The sequence below is a fragment of the Periophthalmus magnuspinnatus genome, chromosome 5 (assembly GCF_009829125.3).
Source record: "Periophthalmus magnuspinnatus isolate fPerMag1 chromosome 5, fPerMag1.2.pri, whole genome shotgun sequence".
Lineage (NCBI taxonomy): Eukaryota > Metazoa > Chordata > Actinopteri > Gobiiformes > Gobiidae > Periophthalmus > Periophthalmus magnuspinnatus.
Genome location: NC_047130.1, coordinates 19,912,968 through 19,933,645, shown reverse-complemented (window position 1 = coordinate 19,933,645; position 20,678 = coordinate 19,912,968). Strand labels below are relative to the sequence as shown.

The following is a 20,678-nucleotide window of genomic DNA, read 5'->3' as shown; positions in this document are numbered from 1 at the left end:
CCCCAATTGGACAAGTAAATGAAGGCATGTGCATTTTTTATTTAATTTAACTGAACGTACTGTGCCAAAAATTATATTAAAATATCGCTACAACATTATCTCATATCGTGCGACCTAAGTGTACACAATCATAAGAAAATACAAATTATAATCTGGGCTCTCAGTAACTGATATATGATTTTTTATTTTTTTCATATCACCCATTCCCTGTAAACATGTTCACCACTCCTTATGCCTGCATTGGACATTTGAGGTTTAATATCAACTTTCACCCAAGTAAATTTCACCCAATGTAATCAGCGTATTCAAAAAATAAATGCTGTTAATTGGGAATGGCTTATATATGGGTTAAAATGAGCCTTACTTCTTCCCACTCCATTTTGAGCATCAATCTTTCATTTGTATGAGTCAGTCTTAGACTCAAATAGAACAGAAGTGTCAATCTGTACCAAACAGAACATAATATTATCATAAAATCATCTATATACAACAATATATTCATACAGGCAAGTAGGGTAAAGTGTTTTGCATAAGGACACAACATCAGTTTCTATGCCAGCAGCACAGACTGAACACTCAGGGGAGCACGCAATAGACTCTACCAACAGAGCAAATAGTTTATGGCACCCACCTGAAGGATTTTCAATCTATTCTAGTGAATCAGTGATTCTCAAAATTTTCCACATCATAGCCAGAACTAAACCAGGACTAAACCCAAACTAAACCCACTCAGAATGTGGGTATAGAAGGATATATAACGCAGGTCTATACCAGGACTGAACCACAAAATGGTTACATGAATTAATATACGACTCTAAACTGCACCAAATGAGCCAAAATTGCAGAGGTCCCTGACAACCTCCAGTGGAAGCCTATGTACCACCAAAGATATCTGTGCCACCTTATGACAACCACTGTTCATGCCCCTTTTCACTATACCTTCAATGAAACATAAAGATTAGATAAAAACCACGAAGAATGCATGACGTTTGAAGATAAAATGTGACATAGTAATTTCACTTATCTTTAGTCACATGTTGTACTAAGCAGATTGTCTGTACGCAAATAGTCCAGAAAACCAACACAAGCCTTTACGTTTTCCATCTATTGCACGATCAATCCAAACTGAAGCTAATTAATGTGAAAAGGCCTATCACACACTTGCAATAACTGCTATAAGAAGGCCTATAAACGCCGCGTGGCAACCAGAATCCTGCATATGCGCGCTCATTCCCAACAGACCCCACAGACTGTAGCTACATGCACGCGTACAGCTTTACACGGCCTTACCTTATCAAAGTGATGCGAATGGCGAAGCGATGTTTGACCTTACATCCATATTATCCGGCATCGGCTCAGCCCTTGTGCAAATTATCGGCCCAACCCGGCGCGCCATGGACTACCACATGTACCAACCCCGGTGCGAGTTGATTGACAGCTCACTCGAGGATGGAGGATATAGGATCAGAGGGGTGGTGGCCGAAGACGCGACAGTAGAAGCACATTTGGAGGTAGAAAAATTACCCAACGCACGATAGATTCAAGTGGGGACGAGCAGGGGTAGTCACCGGGCTTTCGCGTCTGATCAGCATTCCGTCTTTACATCTCCATATTCGCACACCGACTCCTTTCCTCTCCTCCTCCTCTTCCTCTCTCTCGCTTGGTGACACTGTGCGCTCTGTGTGGCAGCGAGGCAGTCACTCCTCCCGCCTATTAGCGCTTGCAGCATATGCGCCTGCGAACCAGAGCAGAAACAGGAACACCAAGATGATATTTAATACAATGAGACCCCCATGTTATATGTGCACAAGCAAAAGCACACCCAAATGCAATCGTGAAAGCAGTTATGATACGGAATGCATCCTTATAATGTCCTGCATCAGCACCACGGAGTAGAGCGTGCAGAGGTGTCAACTTCAGAGACACGTTTAGGGGCGTAGTCACCATTTTATGAAGTAGCGTAGACCTATAATGCTCATTTTCTATAGGTCTGTTTCAGTAATACCTCATGCCCATACCACTGAATGCACGCGGATCTTTGTGCAATCAGGCTGCGGATCGAAGCACACATTTCGCTTTAAACAGTGGTATTTAACAGGTTATTTATTTATAAGGAACTGTATATAGAGTAGAATTCATGCCATTGCGAAAAGCGCCATCATACAGCATAAGAACAATAATAATACGCATGCAAGATAAACACTGGCTACTATAAACTATAACTGGAAAAACTAATTTGACTATAATCTCAAGCAAGCTGCTGGCATGCACGTGAGTAGTAGTAGTTGTAGTAGCACAACTTTATTAGGCATATGGGGTTTATGACGTGGTTCGTAAAATTTGGATAGTAGTTTGTCGCCATCTGGTGGATAAAACGCAAATTACATGTGGATTGTTTTAATTGGAAACTGGCTTGGAGTTAACTTTGGCTTTTACTTTAATTGGAAGCTGTTATTTATTTTAGTACCTGACCTACCCTTGACTGGATTACATAAAATTGATCAAATGTAGGTCTACATTTAAGTAGTTTAGTTTAGTTTACTGACCTTGCCACACATGATGAGTGCAAACTGAAGTCACGTGACGGGGTCAATTGGGGAGATGACAAATTGGCGGCCAAAAAAACCCCACCAAAAGCACATTTAGAACTGTGTTAAGTGATCAAAACCGTATCCAAACATCCACAAATTACATTAGCAATCACTTTACGTATTTTAAATATAAACTAGCTGTACAAATTGAGTTTAAGATGATTTTAGTGCAGCTAGCTAGTGAAAATTGGCTACCTTTGACAATTTTGCATAATTGCGAAGTAAATCATCGTTCTTACTAGTTTTCTTCTTCAGAATCCTGTATTATATTTCACGAACATTACAATTTTCCAATATTCAAACAATTAGATAGAATTTTGTCAACAGAGGGCAATAAAACTGTAAAACTTGTTCGAGGAAAAGTACAACTCTCGCGATACTTCGGACTTCGCGTTAGTCCATGATGGCTGAAGATCCTGGCGGTACACTTTTTAAATTCTCTATCATTTTTCTTTCTTTCTCTCTTTTCCTGCTTGCCATACAGACATGGCAGGACTCACAGCCCCACTAAGTATTCACAGATTAATCCCCTTATCGACATGCCCAAGAAAGGAAACAGAAAACGGCTGAAATTTAGGGCGGGGGACGTGTGCTCCGAATCAGGTACGAGACTTCATATTAGCATAGGGAAGCTAACATGCTAACTTACCCGGTTCTATCATAAGATCCAAGTTTGTTTGAATTTGAAAAGATTGTCAATGAAAATTACGGTTACAGGGTGTATATTGTTGTCTTCTTGACTCTGCATACTTATAAAGTAGTATGTGGTGAAATATGCGTTAATTGAAGCCCGTTGCCTAACCTGTTTTACCTGACTAGATCATGATCAGATAATTATTTACTCAGGCAAAAGTTGTTTTCCGTTTATTATATTGACCATTCTGTGTATTTATACATTGACGACCTGCAGTGAATTAGAGATTAAATGATTGCCTGTATATGTATGTAATTTTGTTTATATTAATCGCTGTTTTTATTGTAGTCTCAGTTGCTGATTACGCCGATGCTGATCCAGCCGTAGTGAAGTCTGGAAGAGTGAAGAAGGCTGTTGTCAATGCTGTGGAAAAAGAAGGCAAGTATCTATGTATAGAAATGCTATAAAAATCTTGTTGGCATACAAGGATTCATTTCCAGATGTTTCAAATTGCAACATGTTCAATTCAGTATAACCTGCTGGTTTACTTGATTGTTGATTATCTAGTCATGGAAGCTATTACAAAATAGCTTTGTCATACAATCTGTTATGAGTAAGTTGGCATTAGACTGGAGGCTAATTGACCATTCTGTTCTTGCATACAAAAAAGGGTTAAGTGGTTCAGAAAAAAAAACATTATTATTATTCTATATGAGATTGTTATTTATTTTACACAGTCATGATATTGCCAAGCAAAGACATGTACACATACATTTACTGATATAATAACTAATAATTCAGATAAATTGCTGTTCAAACAGTCTTTTTGAAAAAAATGGGTCATGGCTCATCTATGTTGTACAAATAGCTGCTGAGTCATTATTGGTCTTGTTTTTCAGTGAAATTCCTGTGTGGTCTGGAGGCTTCTCAGGGCACAGTGGACGAGGTGCTCACATCCGCTGTCTGTGTGAATGGAGACGCTCTGGAAAGTGGCGAGGAGCCAGACCTAGATGAGGAGAATCAGTCTAAAGCTGCCCACAAGAAGAAAAACAAGAGGAGGAAAGGTATTAGACTTAGTTTCACTTTCGACACACTGTCTATTTGAGAGCAACCAATATGTTCATGGGCAATGCTTATTATTTAGAATCCAGAGAAATAGATGAGCTTTGACAATATTTTTCAGTCCATATGTAGGGCCCCATTTTAATTATTTTGCCAATATTGTATACATTGAATTTATTACAAACCCATTCAGAGCCATGTTTTACTTTAAGCTTGACAAGAGAGCAATGCAAGTCACATTCTGTGCAGTAGTACCCTATTTACACATCCGTGTTCAAATAATGCTTTATGCAGTCAGCTGATTAGCCCAAAGCAAAATGCTGGAGATTTAGGACAAATAGCCCGATTGGCTAAAAAGTAAAAATCTATGCCAGTCTATTTAGGGCTGCACAAAATAATTCAAAATGATCTTAAACTCAATATCCACAACTTGAATGTTCCATTTTAAATATATGATTAAAATATTTATATTTTATTTACCTTAAATGCATACTTTCTCCAGAGAACGGTGAGAGTGGCGATGGACAGGAGTACCCAGTGGACATTTGGCTGGTGCTGTCCTCCTACATTCGTCCTGAAGATGTTTGCAGATTCGCTCTGATCTGTAGAAATGCCTGGATTGTCACCTGCACTGCTGCTTTTTGGAGCAGACTTTACAAAAGGTAGATAATAAGTAACATTTATTAATTTAAAAAAGTATCTAATTTCAAACTAGTATATAGTTGAATTTGACCTGTTTTCGCTGTCCCAGCATAACCCTGATTCTTGACATGCATGTCTCAAATACACAACTTTTAGATGCTGTAGGGAAGTGGGAGAGGGCAGCCTCTTCCCTTTGGGACTGGACTTGGTGAACTCAGAGCGGGATAAAGTCCCAGTTTTTCAGACCAGTTCTATCAGTTGAAAATGGCAACTGGATGGGAGCCAAAACGTTTTGATCACAAAAGCAGTGTTTAGATGACCACTGCTGAAACAGTCTCTACATTAGTGAGACAATTTAGGGACTGCCTTTTTAAAATCAAACCAAGATTTCTTAAAATAAATTTTACATTTGTTTGTAGTGCCCAAAATAAAACAACAGTCACCTCTTTTCACAAAATTGTTGATTTAACCAACAGAAAGTTAGAAAATCAAACAATGAAAGCAAAACATACAAACAAGATAAAGTCCAGTGTTACTGTTCATTCTTATTGAGTCACTTGTATGTAGGTATAACTTGAGTGCATTTTTTTATGACCTTCTCCTCTCTGTATGCTCTCTCTGTTGCAGGCACTACAATGTGGACGCAGATTTGCCGCTACGTCTCCAACCTGATTCTGTGGAGAAGATGAGATGTTTACGAGCACGTGTGATTCGCTCGCTCTTTCATTTGTATGAGCCATTCACATTACGGGTTTCTCAAGTCCCATCCCTCCCAGAGACCACGCCCTCAACTCTGCTCAACTCTAAAGTAAGTCAGAACACTTTGGTTAGTGTGTGGTTACATTCATGGTTTAACATACTGAAAATGCCTCCTAGACCACTTATTATACATCTTGATTTCCATGGAGTCCCCATTTTTAAAACTTTTTTTAGTGTATACTTGACACTTTTAAATGATGAAATGACTACAGACAAGTTCTTTGTAATTGATCATTTTTAATGTAATGGGTTACAGAAATCAAATGTATGTTTAAAAATAAATGACTTTATTAACAATTGCAGACTGATGCATGCACTGTATTTTGTGTTTGCAGTGTTTACTATTCTGGGTCCAAAAGTTATCAGGGACTCGGCCTGAGCCTCTTTGGGAATTCAACTTCAAGTTTGTGAAGCAGGTAAAATGGTCAAGACCACTGAAATTAACTAATGAACAATTTGAATTTATATATATTTATACGCTGTATATTATATTCAAATGGCAGTGAGCAGTTACATTTTTTTTACATTGTGTTGATGTCATTGCTCCAGTACTTCTAGTTGATCCTTGCGGTAGTTGATTTACGTTCTCTTCAACCGATGCAACATTTTTTTGTGGTATTTTTAAAGAAGCAAATCATTAACATGTGTGCCTCTTGTCTCCAGCAGGGGCATTATAAAAATGGTCGCGCCAAAGTCCTGTGTTTGCCCCAACAATATGAAGACGTGCACAGGAACCCAGACTCCGACTGTTACATGCTCCAAGTCACAACTTTAAACTTCATCTTCATCCCTGTCGTCATGGGGATGACCCTCACTCTGGTCAGTGTGAATATTTGCTCACCAGAGAGCAGGGCTTTCACAGAGTTTATCTGGATCTCATTTTATAAACTTGAATCAATTTAGTCTTTTTGTGATATAATGAATAATCTAATAATATTTTAATTAGGTATGAGAGAAGAACTTGAATTAAAGCAGACGTATTCTGCAAAATTGACTTCAGAACTTTTAACCATGTTATAGTTGTTTCCTTCTCATTTACCCTCTTGAAGTTGTTTTTGGAGTGATTTTTGTATGTTTGAGCAATCTTTAATCTCTTATTTTCAAGATGCCATATTGCTGATAATCCCCATTTTCACTGCCTCTGGACTAAGCCCACTGCTCTGTACTTATTTGGTCTTCAATTTTATTTCCTTAATCGATGTTAGGTGTAGGATTTAGCAGCGCCACGTAGTCAATTTTGTACAAACGAAGAAAAATCTGCTACTTGCTAGTTTGATGTGCAGCTGTTCATATGAGGGGCTGACAGCTACATGGCCCTGTGTTGTGATGACGTTTACAGCGATGTCCGGTCCCATTGGGTTCCACATTTTTCTAACACAGAAGTCAATGGACTTGTTTCTTTTAATGTTCTGATTTAAAATGTGCAAATTATAACATAATGAGCCACAGGTGTCAGATTCTAACTATATAGTAGACAGCAGGACGATATGGCAATTTTTATCACAATATAAAAGATACACATCCAAAAACACTGTTGACAATGCACTTAAAGTTGCTTAACTTTAACCTTAATATTTGCACTTACTTGTTTTGGGTTATATAAGTTATAGCTACAAGTTTTGCTTCCACTTCTCACATCTTATCCATTTCATTATTGGTGCTTTTGAGCCTCCACAGCCAAATGCATGAACATGGTATTATTGATTTAATTTTGTGTGTGATCTCTTCTTCCTTTTTAGTTCACACTCAACGTCAGCACGGACATGCGCCATCACAGGGTGCGTTTGGTGTTCCAGGACTCTCCTCTGCCCCGGGGCAAGAAGCGGGCAGAGCAGGGGGACACTCAGGTGGTGCTCGACCCTGTTCACAGTGTGCGGCTCATGGATTGGTGGCATCCGCAGTACCCATTCTCCTCTCATGGATAAAACAAAATCACAAGGCTCCCATATTATGCTTAAACCAGGTTTTAGTTATAATCTTGGACATTAATGACATTGCATTTGTGTTTTAACTTTTTTCAGATAAATTAATATACATATTATAGGGCTGAGTGATTGGGAAAGAATATTTGATTGAAGGTTTTCTGTCAAATGCTGCAGTTGGGTTTGTCATGTTTTTTAAATCGACATGGTGCACTTTTTAAACATGTCTAGCAGCGCTTACATTTGAGAAAATACTTTTTTGTATTTAGGTGTTAATATTTCAATCTAATGCATTTGAGAACATGTTTGAGGTTAAAACTACAGGGTTATCAGATTTTATTTGCACAGGGGAACCCAATGAGAGCATTTGAGCTTTTTTTTTTCATGGGGGCCTTGTTTAAAATACAATACAACCAAAAAATATAGTCTGTGTAAAATATTAATGAATCATACTAGGCTCCAATGGAAGAAATAGAGTTCTAGTTGGGCATTAATGACTACTGCCAATTCAATTATTCCTATAATCTTTCAGCCCTAAGATGTATGAAAATAGTCTTATTTTGCTGTACTTTTCACTTTACATTGCCAGGGTTGTGTCAGTACTCCCTCTACTGGTAACAGTGGGGATTAACACTGAAAATCTATGATGTAATTTGGCATAATCTGGGATCTTTCAGATAGAAACAGCAGTATTATTGGTTAAAACAAAATGGTGCAAATATTCTTTCAGTGAATTCATCTGTACATTGTTAATGTCTTGTAGTGATTAGGAAAACTTTGTTGTGCTCAACAGCAAGTAGGACACTATGGACATATTAAGGCCCTGGCTACTTATACAATATCATTACACAACTGCCTTTCTTCTGAGCTATATTTCCTGCTAGACTTAACTATTTCACGAATGAAGAACAATTTTATTATGTGAAATTTACACTTCAGGCACAAGATGGCAGCAAACACTTTGAGGGAATTATACATTTATGAAGCGAGCCAATTCAGTGAACTAGAACTAAATGTATTTGTGAAGACTCAGATTAAGTGTCCTCATTTTTGTTGGCTAATTACCATATAACGCGGTATAGTTTTAAGAAAAACATGCTTTTTAAATTTTTTTGTGAATCAATTTAATCTGGAAACAAACAGAAAATGGAGTTAAATAGTTGTAATTTGATGTATTTGTTGCCAGGGTCGTATCTAATTTAGAATCTGTCCAACACAATTCACTTCTATATGTTCTGGTGCTGTCACTTAATAGTTTAACCTGGTCTGTGAGAGACGACTACTTGAGAAACATTCTTCAGCTTTAGAGATTTTATTTTTATTTATCATGTGTAAATCTGTTGTATTATGTTAAATTTGTATACATTTGTGAATCATCTACATATCCTAACCTGAGCTTGGCACTGCCTTTAGATTCAATCAAAATAGATCAGTGGGTCTCAACTAGTGGGCAGAGACACAAATTGTGTATTTTGTTGCATATTTGAACTCAAGATATTTTAATTCTGTGCTAATTTCAAGGTGAATCATACAAGTCTACCTCCTTACACCAGTTTCTATAATCATTTAAAGGTGCTGCATGTAACTTTCCCCCTGCTAGTCATCTGGTGGCATCACCCGAATGAATATAGATAAGTTTAATGCCATCATCTCAAGTTACAGAGCACATATTTTAATATTGTTTTGTCGTGGTTCTTCAAGATGGAACCCTCCCATTTACTTGGTACTTGTGACTGGGATAAAGAGTATACTGATTCATCAAGTCTTCATTATAATGGGGTGTAGACATAATTATGTTGGTTAACCAGAACTAAACCAAGTCTTAAGGAGCTTCACCGAACCAAGATAAACCAGGACGAAAGCTTAACTGAATTAGGTCTAAACCAGGACTAAAGCATAACTGACCTAGAAGTAAACCAGGACTAAAGCATAACCAGATTATGACTGAACCGGGACTAAAGGATAAGTGGGCTAGGTCTAAACCCGGACTAAAATGTCCCAGCAACAGTCTGCATTTACAGTAGCAGGAATCAATCAATCATCAATCCAGAACTTGCATAACCTGTACTGCAACTTGAGAACCTCTGATCTATTTTATTTTTGTTTTTGCATTTTCTCATATAGATTTATTTAATATATTTTGTAGCTTTAATGAATTATGTGAACACAGACGGGGCCAAAGAGGCGATTACCTCAAATGCATTCATAATAACTATAATACTAATATCGAATTCTCATTTAAATTCACTTCACTTTGTTTTTCGCCTGCCTTCCACTGCCACCTGTGTCAATCTTCGATGCCTACAAGTGTTTCATGACTTTTGAATGTAACAATTATATAATTTCACTACAATTATGATTTTAATTTGAGCACACCTAATTGGTCTCTTAAAATCAAATTGTACCTGATTTGAACATGGTGAAGAATCATTTCTGGAGGTGTTGTGAGATATTTGGACACTTGTTGCAGCAGATTTGTTGTGAATGGAAGTAGATAACCGAGTCTAGTTTCTATATTAGCCAAGACTAGAACTGATGAATTCGTGCACTGAATAAAACCAAACTAGACATTTACAAGTCTCCTGGAGAGTATATTTACAATTTGTGACATTTATTTTTTATGTTTTCTACTCCATAACGATGATGCCCAGTTAGTAATTAAAACAAGACACTCTGTTTAAATGTCCTCTATAATAAATTGACTCCTGCTTTTGAGTAATCCTTTATTAGTCTGTCTACATCTCCAAAGCTTAAAATGCTCTGTTCCACCTTGTGATGTTATGAAGTGGTAGTTTTCAAGTTAACAGCTCCTTTTACCTTTTGTTCAGTAAAGATTGGCAGTTGCAGGACTGAATCCTCCAGATGATTCAAGTGAAGGTGTGTGGAGTTTAAAACACAGTGGAGCATTTCCTGTATTACCACATGACATCAGAAGGTGGAACAGTTGTGTGTTTTCTGCTTGAGTGAAGAACTTGGTTTAAATACGCAGGGTTTGTGTGTTAAACATGTGTGAATGAAACAAAACTCCAAGTCTGTTTGTGATGAGCAAACAACATAACATATATCAGAGAAAATACCGAAATATAGGTTCTTTAAGCACATAGCAGGATACTGAAAAAAGTGGGACATTTCCTGGTTCGTTTTAGGATGGTATAGATCTATATACAAAAGTTACATATATGTCAGATTAATCTTGTATAAATATTTTCTTGTCTGATTTTCTCCATGAGAAAACTATTCATTTCTTATCAGGTTTGCTAATAACATCTGGTCTTTGAGGCATGCACTTTTTAAAATGTTTGTACCATTTTATGTAACAATTCTTACATCCAGTTGGTAGAGTGTTTGTCCTCCGATCTGAGGGTCGGCGGTTCGAATCCCGCTCTCAACATAAAAAAAAGAATAATTGGTAGAGCGGCTGCTGTGACTCCAGCTGTAGCTCAGGTGTCCTTTGGCAAGACACTTAACCCACCTCACCCCTACTTAAGTAAATGTATTAAAGTACTTGTTTAAAAATGTACTTAAAGAGTAAAACGTAAAAGTATTTATCAGAGATTTTGAGATCTAATAAAGCTTCAAATGTAGTGATTTTGATACAAATTTATTCTGAATTTTGTTTAACAGAAACAATTGAACAGTTATATAAATATATTTTGTAAGTAGGCCAAACCAGTAAATAATTTATAAAGACTTGTTTATTTTGATAAATTTTGATAAATGAATAACCACATGCCGCAAGAATGATCAGGAAACCACCAATTCAATCTCACCTCTTCCTCTGGCATTTCGAAGAACTTTTCCAAACTTAGTCACTGCGTCATGCGCCTGAAATAGACTACAAACGCGTGACTACATTACCCGTGATGCACCTCTGCCGCTTCTCCATTGGCGGTGGCGCAGGTGACCGAGGACGCACCGCACTGTTCTCATCTGAGCGAGCAGCAAAACGAAAACACACTCTGCTGCGACGTGTCTGCGGTCTGCTGGATTGTAAAAACGCGGAGCTTACGGAAAGAAGAGGTTTTAGAGGTTTCCGAAGACGCGGTTTACAGATAACGTTTGTAAACTTGTATTTTTTTTAATTTTTTTTTTTACGCGCGACGCAGAACCAACGTGGACACGCACTTTTGGTGAAGTTGCCTCTGCTCTGCTCTGCTCGTCTGACCTTCAGCAGCGGTAAGTGGTATTTCCCCAAAGACACAAGTTTGACAGCTGCATGTCACGTTCAAGGATAAAGATTTTATTTACTTTTTATAGCGCAGAGCAGTGTGGTTTCAACAAATGTGTAAGATATGTGGTCTACTCCATTCAGTGGAGTGAAGAGTGCACTGAGTGTTACATGGGAGAAAATAAACAGCCACTTCATTAGAAAATGCACCAACACCACCACCACAAGAGCAGCTCAGGACACTACTCTGCTGTACATCTCCATCTCAAAGCCTCTAACTACTAGTGACGTTCAGATCTTCACCAGAGAAGAGAAATGGTTTGAGAGGAGAGTTAAAGAAGCTGTTTTTGTAAGGAAAGACAATTCTTCGTTCAACAGGAATGGGGGGCCTTAGACATACATAACTCTAAGCAAACAACAGGAACTAAAGAGAACAATAGTAGGGCCATTAAAGGTTAAATAGGGCAATTAAGGCTGAAACTGTAAACAATAGCTGTTTACAGTTTCAGTGTCGTTAGCTCCTCTCTTCAGATAGATATAAGGCAGTGTCCAGCAGTAATCTGACCAGAAGTGAAGAAGTGGCTTGGATGAGCAGCAAAACGTCTTCACTCCTCCAACTTTTTGTCCAGTTGACAGATTTAACTTCGTTTTTTGCTATAGATCAGACCTGGATGACTGAGAGATTACACAGACAACTTTATATAGTCTAGTTGGCTATAGGCGCAGTTTTAAAATTCAGAGATGCAGCGGCCCCAGTCTAGATAAAAAACAACGTTAAAGATACACTGTGTAACTTTTCTCATATAGTTTCCATCCTGTTTGCCTTCGTAGAGATAACAGCCCATTGCTTTGCCTTGAATGTCCCACCGTATGGCATTAAACACATCTGATTTGCATTTATTCAGTTACAGGTGTTATTATTGTGCAAAAGTACCACAGAAAACATGTATTTTCACTGTGAGCGGGAGCGCCTTTCCACTGATCTGACCCGTAACTTGGCTTGGCAATGTTACTTGCTTGTTTTCATGGAAATAGAAATATTTAATGCCATACTGTGGAACACGCCAGGCAAAGCAATAACATCTTTAACCTCATCTGGGAACAAACAGGTGATGAACTTCCACCAGAAAAGTTGCATAGTGCATCTTTACATACATAAAAATGCAGTAAAACAAATAAATAATTACATTTTTCACTTAAGATCCTTGAAGGCACCACAGCATAGCAGAAGTTTGCAATATTAGTGCAGTGGCATGGATATAATTTACAATATAATAAAATGCAACATAGTTTTAACCACTTTGACACTGAATAATAATAAATAAAAAAAAACAATAAAATGTGCTCTATATGTTACAAAAAATAAATGTGGCTATGTTATTTTTAAAGTATTGTATTGGGTTAGGCTAGTATCTTGGATAGCACTATGTGTTACAGTCAATATACAGAAAATGAATCTTTAAATGCCATTCTTTTGCAATATATATGTTACTAGTCCACTGATTTAGTCTTGAACACATTTATTAAACCAATCACTGCGTTTTATGTTCTGAACTTCACAAACTCTCCCTCCTCTCGCTCTTCTCCATCCGGTACATGTGCGGCCAGTCTGTTCTGTTCCATTTATACTCGGTACTTAAAGCTGGTGTCAGTAACAGGAACACCATGGCCCCTGAGGGAATGGGACTACTCTCAATGCTACTGTTACTGATGATACCACTACTTCTGCTACAATTACTACTATACGGTTACTATTATTACTACAACGACTTCTAACAGGTTATATTGGGCTACTACTGACCTGACGTTATGTTTTCTATGCTTTTCAACTACCACTGCTACTACTACAGCTACTACTAGAGCTACAATTACTACATCTATTGCCGCTTCTGATAAAAAACAATAAAACATGTTGAAATCACAATGGAACAGGTCCTGGAAGTGCTGTAAAAATAATTTAGCTGCAAAATGGTAAATTATGTTGAAGTTAATTTTATTCTAAGTAATTTTAAAAGTATTTGATTGGACTTGAAAACTGCGGTGTTAAATATGCCATAGTTAGAAGATAGCTATAAATCTTAACAAGGATAAAACAGGAGCAAAGAGTACACCTTTCATGATAACACATTTTTAAGGGTGATATATTGCTGAAGTTAATACAGACGATAAACGATAATATTGAAACCAAACCAACTGTTCCAAATATTGTTGAGCTGAATAAATAAATAGCTGAATATAACACTTAACAGTAATTAGTTTGTGTAATTTTAGTTCAAATAACCAAAAAGGTCCCACTACTACAAAGTAAAAGCCCCCACGATAAATACTAACCCCCAAAAATGATTGTTCCATTTATAATATATTGAACGATTAGTCGATATAGTGATTATAGTGGCAGGTCGACGAAAGAGAGACTAAAAAAAATTGGTTTGAACTTGAACTAAACCAGGAGACATGGACTTGTCACATGGAGGAGCCAAACATTGCAACACATTTAGTTTCTTGTCACGCTCACTGTTAGTGTTGTCACGATACTGAAATTTTAAACTCAATTTTGGTATGAAGGAAATCTTTCGATACCGATCGCGATATCAATGAAGGTAAAAAAGGCTCTTCTTATGTAATAGGATGCAATTTTCATGTACAAAATAAAAGTACTTCCTTTATTTTCATATTTTTAACGTGAGGTCTTTATATTTGTGCTGATGAAGCTCAAAATGACACTAAAACTGATCAGGGAAGCGCAAGTTTTGTCCTGTTAATGTGATTTTTTTTGCATAGTTGCTCAAATTAGTATCAAGTTTCAGTATTTGTTTTAGTATCATTTAGCATCTGACAGTATTTCTTCTGACATTTGACAACCCTGCTCAGTATACAAATATGTTCTGATATATTGTGCAACTATTATACTGAAGACACAAATTATTTTCCCAAAGTTACGTGTACATTTTCATATGAAGTGAAGTTGTTGTAGTGTTTGCCTTGCTAACAGCTGCTGATGCTTCACTGTAGAAGCTCAATGTGCTCATGTGTAAATATTGAATATGTCGCTAACTGTGTCGCTTGTAGTTGTAATCCATAGCATTTTCCACACGCAACGGTTACAGCTTCTTGTTATGGGCTCCATTTTGAGGACTTTGCGGGCGACAGTAGCTCAGTTGGTAGAGTGTTTGTCCACTGATCCACAGGTTGCCGGTGCGATTCCATCTCCCACAGATTAATGCTGTTGTTACATTTGTGCTCTGGTGTGTGAATGTGTGTGTGAATGGATGAGTGGTTCCATGACATGAAGCGCTTTAAGTTGGCCTTGAAGGTGGAAATGCGCTGTATAAAAATATGAGCATTTACCATTCAAAAGATATGGCATTTTGTTTTAAATTGTTAATTTCTATGGCAACAGTTCAAATTTTTTATCATTCTCTAATCTGTGACTAGGTTTGCGACGAACTGCATTTTAATTGATGAATGTACTTGAATGTGTGTACTTTTGTAATGTTTTTACTATGATAATAATGAACTGTATTGGTCTACGTAAGGCATACATAGTGAATACCGTGACACTGAGTATAAGTCGCACTGGAGTATAAGTCGCACTGGAGTATAAGTCGCACTGGAGTATAAGTCGCACTGGAGTATAAGTCGCACTGGAGTATAAGTCGCACTGGAGTATAAGTATAAGTTGCACCAACCAAAAATACATAATAATGAAGGAAAAAAATATATTTCACATATACATTAAAATAAGACGACCTTCATTGAACAAAAATATTACCAACAACATCAGTAATATAAAAATACATTTGTGTGTTTTAAGGATTACTACTGTGTACAACCATAGTTTTTCCATGAAATATGCAAAAAAAAAAAAAAAAAAAAAATTCTGTAACTAACTAGATACTAGCAAAGGTTCTGTAACTTTCTGAAATTCAATTTGATTCAAGTTTATTTATATAGTGCATTTAAAACAATGTCGGCTGACAAAAGTGCTTCACGTAAAACAAAAAAATGCAACAAACATGTAGATAACACAATACTAAGGAAAAAAAAAAAACTACTGAAATGAACAAAATCTTATTGAGGAAGGCATATCCAGTTTCCTACACACTTTTGGCACATGTAGACATATGAAATTGGTTGTTGAATTGGTGGAAATGGCATCTTTAAGTTTATAGTAAAACAAAAGCGAAAGGTTGTAGGAGTGAAGAGCAGCCAAACGTCTTCACTCCTACAACGATTTTCCAGTTGACCGATCCGAATATTTTAAATGTTTTCGTACTTGCACGATTGAGGGATTATACAGACATGTTTAAGTTTCTATATCAAAAACCATCCATCCATGCTGCCGCTGCCAGTGCCACTCATAACCTTCAGCTAACCTCACGTCTAAGGCGGAGCTGGCCTACATTCCTCTGGCTGGATGACAGCTAAAAGAAAATGCTTTTTCAAATGAAGTGTGCCTTGTTTTTAGTATAAACAGGTAGTAAGGTAGAGAAAGTGTGCGCTCCTGTCTTATATGGATGTGTGTTTCTTGTATTGTTCAAATATTTATGGGAAAAAACTGAGTACAGAACAAATGCAGTAGTACTCCACCTGCTACTGCACTGCGGAGTGAAGCCGTCAGAGTTGGTTAGTTAGTGCATTACGAGCCCCCTTATTCCTTAAACAGTGGCCCTTTTATGTCTAAATAAAATAAAGTGAATACAGGCAAAACAAATACATTTTTACCCCAGTTCAAGCGCCCCCTATTGGTAGCTTTTCAATTATGCACGAGCAAGAATAACATTTGACCGGTTTATCCGCTTTTTCAGTTATGAAAACAAAAATCGACTTAAACACAGAAAAAAAGACGTCAATGGTGCAAGGTTGTCCCTCACTTACCGTGTGCGTTCTGAGAATTCTAATTATTCACCATGATGAGTTTATGAGCACTTTTCACAATGACGTGCAGTGGAGCGGAGTTTTGCCGTCGCCGTAATGTTAACAATGGCTAGCATGCGAACGTGCACTTCCTGGTTATCGGACAATGAAGCAGTTTATGATTTGATACCAACAGGACACAGCGGACTTATTTTGATCTCAAGAGCTGCTTAAACATTATATCTGTGCTGAGACAAAACACATTTTGCTCAAATACATGGGAAAAAATGGTGTGTTTTCCATTTATATACATATAGTTATTGGCCTAAAATGTTTAAATCCCATTACAAAAGTTCAAACCCATTCTTGCCTCTGGGGTGAGGGAGTGCAGAGTCAAGGTCAGGGGTCAGTAAACAACATGAGTTCGCTGTCAGCAGAGGTCAGAGGTCATCAAAATGTGGTGCTTATTCTCACTTTCTCCCATAGTGTAAACAGGACAGGTGTAGGGCTGGGTAGTATTAAAAAAATAAAATAAAATTCAGATCATTTATGATTTTTTTGGATCCTTTTTTGGCTTTACGATAAGATTTAAGTTGTAAAAGGTAGAGTTTATTTATTTATCGTTTCAAATCATTTTATTTTGCAGCTTTTTCACAGTTTCTTATTATCTTGAGGCCATATATGTGATGTGATATTTTCGTGCATGCATTATATAAATCCTATGTTACGGGCTCAGCTTCACTATAAACTCTAGGGTGGTCCTTGCTCATACACACAGAAACAATCACTTTCCCTCATATGTTTTGAACCTTTATTTTTAGCATATTTTCATGTGTAATAGGAGCTGTTTGTTTTTGACCGGAGCTTGTTTGACATGTGGCAGTTTACGTAATCATACTGACACTACTAAAGGATGTTATGTTTACTGATACATCTGCTACTACTACTATACTACTACTACTACTACTACTACTGTTATACTTGAATTTGACTTGACTTTTTTATAGACGCAAACTAACTGGTTAAGTGTTTAATTATGATATTTATTTATTGCAGTCTGTATAATATGGTTAAAAACAAATTTAGCATTGCTTTTGGGATATTTCTACTTCAGAAACTATCGTCTGTCGCCTATAGTTTCTTCAGCTATATATCGAATCAAGAAGGGATGGATTCATATTGTGACAACAGTAAAATACATTTGGCTTTTGGAAATATTACAATACTAAGAGGAAACTACAAGTCTCCTGTGATTTTTTCAAATGGCACTTATCTGTTTTTGCAAATGAACTCTTTCCAGGAATCAGTTTTACTACATAAAAACACTTTAACCTGTATGATATCGTTTTTGTAGATGTCCATCAATGTGCATCATTGGTAGTTTTTGAAAAAAACAGAGAACTTATCTTATTTCTACATTTGCCACTATTCAAATTTCAGGTTTCAGATTTAGTCGTTTAGTCGATTAATCGGTCGATACTGTCATAATCAACCACAGTTTTCATTAAGATTTTAAGAATTCAAACGGGACAGCAGCAGGATGTGTATGTTAGATTTGAAAGATTTTAATCTGCATTTAATGTCATATAAATACAAATTTCTACATTTCTGTATAAATAGTCTGATTAATATTGCAGTTTTAGTGTTTTGAGTCACTTTTGGTCAGATGCTTAGATCGTAAAGATGCTGAAAAGTTTTTAGAGCTTTAGCCACACCTGCTTTTGAACTGCAGAACTTTTTTTTTTATTTCTTTAATGTGTTTAGTCAACTACAGGCCTAATGAACATGATTACCACTATTGTTATCGGTTCTATGGTTTTAAATAGCTTCTTTTTTTTTTACTTCTGTACAGTGAAACCAATAGGCTACTTTCTGTCCAATTGTATCTCTATGAGCTTTTTACAGATACTTCTATAAATAAAATATTACTTTTGAAATGCCTAAATAATAATAGTTCAAATTATGACCCAAATGTGTTTTTTTGTTTGTTTTTTTCTTTTAGCCCTATAGTAGCTGCAGGTGATGCCGTGTTATTGAGCAGTTCCTTCCTCTTCATTTGTCCGTGTGAGAGTTGAGATGCTTTAGGGGCCTTTGTCCAAACAGTATCAGCGCGGTTTAACTCACGTGTAACTCCTGAGCTGTGGCTAACGCTGTGGCCATACGGAGCCTCCTCCCATGACTTTAATGTGTGACCTGAACAAACATGACTACAACCCCCCCTGTGCGGTCAAGGGCACGACGAGGAAAAAAACACTACAACCCTCATTAGGTTTGTGATGTTTTAATAACAGGTTTCGGTTCAAAGTTCAACTAACAAAGAAATTTAAGTATTAACTGTCAAACTAATACAAGAATCACATATAGACCATATTTGTACAGACCTAGTTTTATGCTGAAGACAGGATGTGGTGTTGTTTGTGGAGAAAACGATGGTACTTTTCCAGTGTTTGCGTGCGTCCTTCTGTGCACCAACATCTTGAAAATAATGACAAAAATATTGAGTTGCATTTTTTGCTAGAAGCACAAAGTAGCAGTAGTTTTTCTAATAGTATGTGATTTTCTCGACTGTATCTATTCAGGGAAGGGCAAACTTTGGCCTATTTAGTATGTATTTGTTTCAGTATCAGTACTTCCTCAAATCATTTTCATTATTATCTTGTAGTTTTAGTATCAATGTATGTTTTTTTCTGTCCTGTTGTCTCCCTTTTGTTTAGCAATTAAATGTACTTTTGCAATTCATACATTTCTGAAGTGCTAAACTAATACAAACATGTCAGAACGTTTTTGTAAAGACAAGAAAAGGCAAGTTTATTTGTACAGCACAATTGGTACACAAAGTAATTTAAAGTGCTTTACAGAATAAGAAAGACATTAAAATCACAATACAAAAAATCAAAATATAAATAATCACCATAAAATTAACATCAAAAGAGAAGAGTGCAGAGATAAACAGAACCAGTTGGAGTCTGGATTTAAACATTGTCAAAGTAGAGGCCTGTCTCACATCTTCATGAAGACTGTTCCAGGTTATAGCTGCAGAAAACTGAAACACTGAGTCCTGATGTTTTGTCCTGACTCTGGGCACCAGCAGGAGGTCGGTCCCTAAACCAGGACTACACCAGAACTGAACCAGGACTACATCAGAACTACAGCAGAAGGCCGGTCCTCGAGGTCCTCAGAGTGTGAGATGGTAAAGCTTTATTCTAACTATGACTGCAGGATTAATCGCAATGTAATTCAAATAGCAAATAGGGAATTGTAATGTAGAAGACAAAATACAATTTGGTGTAAAACCTGCTCACCCTGTAGTTTAAACGTCTTCAGTCGTTTTCTGAAACAGTGTGATTCTTGTATTGGTTCAACAGGTCAGATTGAAGTTGAACAGTTGAACATGTTTAAACTGTGCACTTGCAGCAGACTCTTGCTTCTTACACATAAACTGCAAATCAAATTCTATTCCCAAAATTTGTCTTAAGAATTGCATTTAGATTTTTCTACAAATTAGTTCAAAGTCTAAACTTCAGCATTAACAGATGTTTGTATAAAGACGCCTTGCAAAATGAAATAAACCCCCATATTTCACAACAAACATAATTTTTTTAAACCATTTGCAATTTTTTTTTCCCTTCTCAAGAACTTAAACATGTTGTGATTTGTTGATAAATGAAAAGAGGGGTTTCTTGTAAATAGGATGTTTGCATGTGATGTTGACCCATGATGTAGCGGAGGTGGGGGGCGGGACCTTTTTAAAACTTGTGCTGAATGCGTGACTTCACTTCCTCATTTGAATCGTTTCATTTCCTATTTTGACAGAGTTTAACGATGTCATTTGTTTAAGACACACAGATGTTGTCGACCGGCCTATGCAGGAGAGTAACACTTGTTCTATGGAGCTTACTGGCGCATCCTTATCCAATTGTTTTATGTAACTATTGTTGATTCTGCAGGTAACTACGGAGCAGCTTTGCATGAATTAAAGTTCAAATATGATGAGATGCCACTAAATAGTCTCATTACAGCCAATTAAAGGCCAGCTGATATTA

At 36.9% G+C, this 20,678-nt stretch overlaps 2 protein-coding genes across 2 annotated transcripts in view; one reads left to right on the top strand and one right to left on the bottom strand.

The window, feature by feature from the left end:
* The window catches only part of ppfia4 (PTPRF interacting protein alpha 4), a 93,142-nt gene extending 91,726 nt beyond the window's left edge, over positions 1-1,416 (bottom strand). Inside the window, exon 1 of the mRNA XM_055222195.1 lies at positions 1,291-1,416. The gene's annotated coding sequence lies outside the window, so the exon portion shown is untranslated. The remainder of the gene's footprint in view (positions 1-1,290) is intronic.
* A 1,558-nt stretch (positions 1,417-2,974) lies between these two features.
* On the top strand, positions 2,975-10,320 carry tmem183a (transmembrane protein 183A). The gene is made up of 8 exons (XM_033966342.2): positions 2,975-3,194; positions 3,574-3,663; positions 4,125-4,289; positions 4,790-4,949; positions 5,557-5,737; positions 6,024-6,104; positions 6,355-6,507; positions 7,428-10,320. The coding sequence occupies exons 1-8, from the start codon at positions 3,131-3,133 to the stop codon at positions 7,611-7,613; spliced, it is 1,080 nt and encodes a 359-aa protein (XP_033822233.1). The 5' UTR covers positions 2,975-3,130; the 3' UTR covers positions 7,614-10,320.
* The last annotated feature ends 10,358 nt before the right edge of the window (positions 10,321-20,678 follow it).

Bases quoted from the DNA above. Each gene is read 5' to 3' on its own strand.
- tmem183a (XM_033966342.2), top strand. From the start codon at position 3,131: ATGCCCAAGAAAGGAAACAGAAAACGGCTGAAATTTAGGGCGGGGGAC. The intron at 4,950-5,556 runs GTAGATAATAAG...TCTCTGTTGCAG, and splicing joins TGGAGCAGACTTTACAAAAG to GCACTACAATGTGGACGCAG. The intron at 6,105-6,354 runs GTAAAATGGTCA...TGTCTCCAGCAG, and splicing joins ACTTCAAGTTTGTGAAGCAG to GGGCATTATAAAAATGGTCG.